The 5,179-nt window shown below is 45.8% G+C and overlaps 1 protein-coding gene across 1 annotated transcript; it reads right to left on the reverse strand.

Moving 5' to 3' along the window:
- Positions 1-433: 433 nt before the first annotated feature.
- LOC121503181 (uncharacterized) lies at positions 434-1,693 on the reverse strand. Its single transcript, XM_041777399.1, has one exon. It carries the CDS (start codon positions 1,691-1,693, stop codon positions 434-436), a length of 1,260 nt encoding a protein of 419 aa, XP_041633333.1.
- Positions 1,694-5,179: the final 3,486 nt, after the last annotated feature.

Here is a 5,179-nt window from a genome sequence, read left to right on the forward strand (position 1 = left end):
CGGATCTCGGCCGTTTCCACGCGCTTCCTGCTAGAGATCAGCATTGCTTCCGTCTTGTGTGAGGCCAGTTCAAGGCCAGCGACTGCCAACTCAACCGCTCGGATTGCGCTGTTTGCCGTTGACTCTGCCTCTGCCAGCTCCTTCGCTACGACCACCAGCGCCACGTCGTCGGCAAAAGCCGACTATGGTAGTGTTTGCGGATAGCGGGAGGTTTAGTACTCCGTTATACATTGTATTCCAGAGCAGAGGTCCCAAGACGGAGCCCTGCGGGACTCCGGCTGAGACCTCGTGCGATCTGGTGCCCATGGAGGTATCCAGCATGAGTGTCCGCTCGCTGAAGTAACTGCGGATAATCCTTAGTAGGCTGCAAGGGCCTCCAGTGTCCGCCTCCAGTCCGCAGAATTAAACGCGTTCCGGATGTCTAGCGTTACCACTAAGCAGTACTCCTTAGCGCCGTTTTTCCATCTTGTGCCTGGCGTCGATGGCGTCCAGAGTCGATTTCCGTTTCCGGAAGCCGAACTGGTTTTTCGAGAGTCCACCAGCGCGCTCTATTGCAGCCTCTAGCCTCGCAACGATAACCTTCTCGAAGACTTTCCCGATCGTTTCCAGCAGACAGATGGGTCTGTACGACGAACGTGCCTTCCGAGAGGCACTTATTGAAGGTCTCGACGATCACCTTGGGATGCAGGGAGAGCAGCATTTTGGTCGCCCTGTTAGGGATCGAGTCGAGACCTGGTGCCTTCTTATTATTTAGGGTCCTCGCAGACTCTAGAATTTCCTGTTCCGAGACCGGGCATATCTCCAACGAGTCGCTGCTCACAGGGTAGTACAGCGGCTGTCCAGTTGGGAGAAGCACCCGAACTATTCCTTCGAGGGCCTCCGGGTCCGAAGGGGCATTGCTGCCGGCGTTCACGCGCTTCACCACCTTTTTATAAGCCCCGCCCCATGGGTCCTTCTCGACGTCGTCGCAGAGCTTAAGGAAGCACTCTCTCTTGCTGGTCCTTATCGCATTCTTCAGGGCGGACCTTGCGGACTTGTACGCCTCGCTTCGGGCTAGAAGGTTCGGAGAGCCGCGCGCTCTCTGGACAAGCCTCCTAGCTCGGAGGCAAGATGAGCGTAGGGTGGCTATGTCGTCGTTCCACCAGTAAACAGGCTTGTGGTGCTTCCGGAATGTTTTCAGTTGCTGCATGCTTGCGTTGCATGCACGATCGACAGCGACCGCCAGTTTAAGCGCAGCATCGTTGGCGCTGTCCGTATCGCCGGTGGCTAGGCCCGCTAAGGCGCTCGAGAACGCGTGGGGGTTGAGCGTATCCTGCCGGTACGCCTTGTTTGCGCTGGGCGTGACCGTTCTGCGGGGTGGGTTCTCGCCGAGGGAGACGACGATGGCCTCGTGATTGCTGGCTGTGTAGATCTCGCTGATCCTCCAGCTGGCTTGGCAGGCTAGTGCACTGTTTGCGTACGTGAGGTCTATAATGGACCCCGCTCCCGCTCTGTTAAAGGTCTGCTGGGTACCCTCGTTGAGCAGAGCAATATCCAGGGTGGCGAAGGCCTCCAGGATGGTGCGGCCTCTGGCATTGGTTGAGGGCGACCCCCAGTCCTGGGCCCACGAGTTGAAGTCGCCGCCCACGGTTGTGTTGCTCCGTCCCCGGATGTCATCGCTGAGCTCGTCGATGATGCAGCTGAACTCCTCCATTGTGAGGCTCGGTGCCAGGTAGCAGCTATACACCCACACCCCGCCTACTTTAGCGCGAACGAAACCATCCGCCGATCTGACGTCGGACATGTGCGGGTTCCCGCCCACACATCCATAACGCAGCCTTGCCAGTACGGTCCGTGGCCCAGCCGAGTGTGGTAACCGCCTTGTATGGCTCGCTGAGCACCGCCACATCCGCGTCCAGGTCGCGCACTGTCTGCATCAGCAGATCATGCGCAACCCTGCAGTGATTCAGGTTCAGCTGAATCAACTGCATGGCGCGTTACGAGGACCGACGCCACTGCTGTTGGAGCTCCTGAACGGGCAGCTTTTGCTGCCTGCCTGGTGCCTCGTCTTGTTCTTGCCGGAAGCAGCGCAAAGGAAGCATTTCTGCTCGTTGGGGCACTTTGCGGCTTTGTGTCCACTCTCCCCGCATCTTATGCAGCACCCACTCCGGTCAGTAGCGCTTTTGCAGTTTGAGGCCAGGTGGCCAGCCTCGAGACACCGATAGCATCTTGGGGGGCCCGTCCTTTCCCTGATCGTACAGGAAGTCCAGCCTATGCGCAGAGAACCTCTCTTGAGCCGGGTGATGTGTGAGTGTGTGTGGCTTCATGCCGGGTGATGTGTGCGTGTGTGAGTGTGTGTACTTACCCTTCAGTTCCATTCCTCAACGATTCCCCTACGATTCCTCATCGTCGACGAATCTTGCGGGAATCGCTGGGGGAATCGTCGAGGAATCGCACGGGAATCGCTCTGCGAATCGCAAGGGAATCGCTGGCGGCAATCGTCGAGGAATCGCTGGGGGAATCGTCGACGAATCTTGCGGGAATCGCTGGGGGAATCGTCGAGGAATCGCATGGAAATTGCTGGGGAAATCGTCAAGGAATCGCACGGGAATCGCTGGGGGAATCGTACGGGAATCGCTAAGGGAATCGTACGTACAAGTTCGATCTGGAAAAAAGATATGTTTTATAAATATTTCATTTTTATTTATAAATATTATACTTACAAACGAGGCCTTAGTCTCCGGGCGTACCTCCAGCTCTAGAGCAGCCAACCCTTCGTCACCTTGGACCGGGAAATCATAGTTGACTGACATGCCTTTAGCCTTTCCCTTTAGGAAGACCTCTAGCATGCCAGACAACTTTGACACCTGGAAGGTGCATTGGGCCAACTCTCTGCATGTGGATTCCAACACCTTCGTGTTGGCCTCCAAAATCGTAGAGTTGGCCTCTAGCTTATCCTCCAGGGCCCGGACCCGCAGCGTTAGCTGCTCATTCGTTAAGTTCTGCTTGGGCTCTGCCGGGGCTTCCAAGGAGTCGTCCAACAAGTCATCTCCTAAAAAAAGGAATTTATGTGAAAATGAAACAATTATATTTTATTAGATTTTATTTTACTTACGTTCGACATGGTACACCCTTTTTTGAATTTCATTGTGTGGCTCCGACATCTGGTGTATTAAAAAACAAATCTGAAAATAAATATTTTTGATTTTGTGACTTTTTATTTTTTATTTTTTTTTTATTTGAATAAAATACGTTTTTTTTTTTTTTTTGGTTATCGAACCATGGAAGGTGAATCTTCTAAAGATACCTTAAACGCCGTCGCTTAAGGGGGGATATACATGTAAACCAAAATTTTTTTGGCAAAATTTTTTTTTGGTTTAAAAAATAGTTTATTACTTAAAGAACATACTTTGAAAGTTTCATTATCGAATTCCAACCTTAAGTGCCTCAAATCAAGTATGAACGCAAGGTATACAAGTGTAAACGTGGGCGCATCAAAAACTATTTGAACCTACATGGTTGTTATAAAACTGAGTATTACTATTTTTTAAGAGGGTGGGAAGTGAAAACTGATCACCTGAAAATGGCATATTTTCCTTCAAATCAAAATGTAATTTTTTTGTCTTGATTTCTTTTTGGTTTTTTAGGTTCAAATAGAAGATAAAGGTGTAATGAATACAAAAAAATGTAGTTTACGGATTTCGGACAGGAATTACGAGCTCTATCGTGTCCATAGCACGGCAACTCAAAGCTCGAGGCGCTACGGCGTATGTTCCATAAATCCGACATTTTCTAAAATATTGTTTATTACTTATACTTATTTTTTTATTAATCTTTGATTCTACTTTTAACTATCTCCAAAGTTTCATGACGATTGCTTGACTATTTCTTATAAAATAAAATTCACGAAAAATTGCCAAATTTTGACCGTTTACATGTATATCCCCCCTTAAGGTATGCCCGATTCATATTGAAAAATACTCCTACTGACTAAACACCTCCGAAAAAAAAGGATAAAATTAACAAAGGGAGAAAAACCCTACGAAAAATGTAAATACGGAACTAATACTAATTCCCCCTTATATGGCATCGCTACAGCTTTCCTAACCTTATCTATGACTCTAAATCTTTCTATTTCTGATGCCATATTTAATCTACATAAACAAATACCTAATTCTAAAGAGGAAACTGGAATTTCAAAAAACCTACCGAAATCTAAAAAAAAAAATTTTTTAATAATTATTTTTATATTTATTTTCATGAAAAATTATTTTTTTAAAAACGAACACTTTATATTAATTTAAATATAAATATTTGTTATATTATTTTTATTTTTTGTAATATTTTTTTTTTTCAGTGCAGTCAGTTTAACGGACTTCGACTTGCACATTCTTGTCCCGTTATGTTCTACCATTGGATTCCGTTTTAAGGCGCTTTATATTTTAACCTAGATTTAAGGCGTTTTATTTGTTAATGATAATTACCGGCCGCACTTGCATTTAAATTGTGCGTACATATTTACCGCGCGGAAACAAGCGTCATTAAAACAACAAATTTATGTTATTATTTATTATGCCGCAAATGCAGTTATGCGCGGTCAACGGAATCCAATGTTTTTATTATTTTGTTCACATAATAAAAAAAACCAAATCACTGCACTTACCTGATTTAAATGAAAAATTTAGTCAACTTTATGACAATTTAAATGGATTTAATAAATTTGAATCACAAATCACTTGCACTCTGCCAAGGCACTTCAACTCAAATGCAACGAACAAGGGGAGGAGAAAGACGAAACCGAAAACTGATGGCGAAACTCTAACGCGTGCCGGGTATACCCGACCAAAGTAATGCCTTGTAATTTGCACAACGTAAGACAAAAAATCAAATATGAACATTTTGGCTATGTCAAAACCCAATTTTTAATATGTGCCAATATATCATTCAAATAAATAAGTAAAATCTCAATCAATAAAATCTTAAATATATATTTATATCCCAACTTATTTTAGAAAGAGTATTCTTATGTCGCTACAATACAATTTGTTTTTTATTCAAATTTTTTTCCCTCCCTTTCCTCCATCTCCATCTCTCTCTAATGTGCGAACAGTAGCAAAACGCTACATCGCGCTGCTCCGAATTAGTTCGAAAAAAAACAACAACTTTGAAAAGCCAACTTCGCGAAACACGCAGGTAGAAT

The sequence above is a fragment of the Drosophila kikkawai genome, chromosome 2R, assembly GCF_030179895.1.
Source record: "Drosophila kikkawai strain 14028-0561.14 chromosome 2R, DkikHiC1v2, whole genome shotgun sequence".
Lineage (NCBI taxonomy): Eukaryota > Metazoa > Arthropoda > Insecta > Diptera > Drosophilidae > Drosophila > Drosophila kikkawai.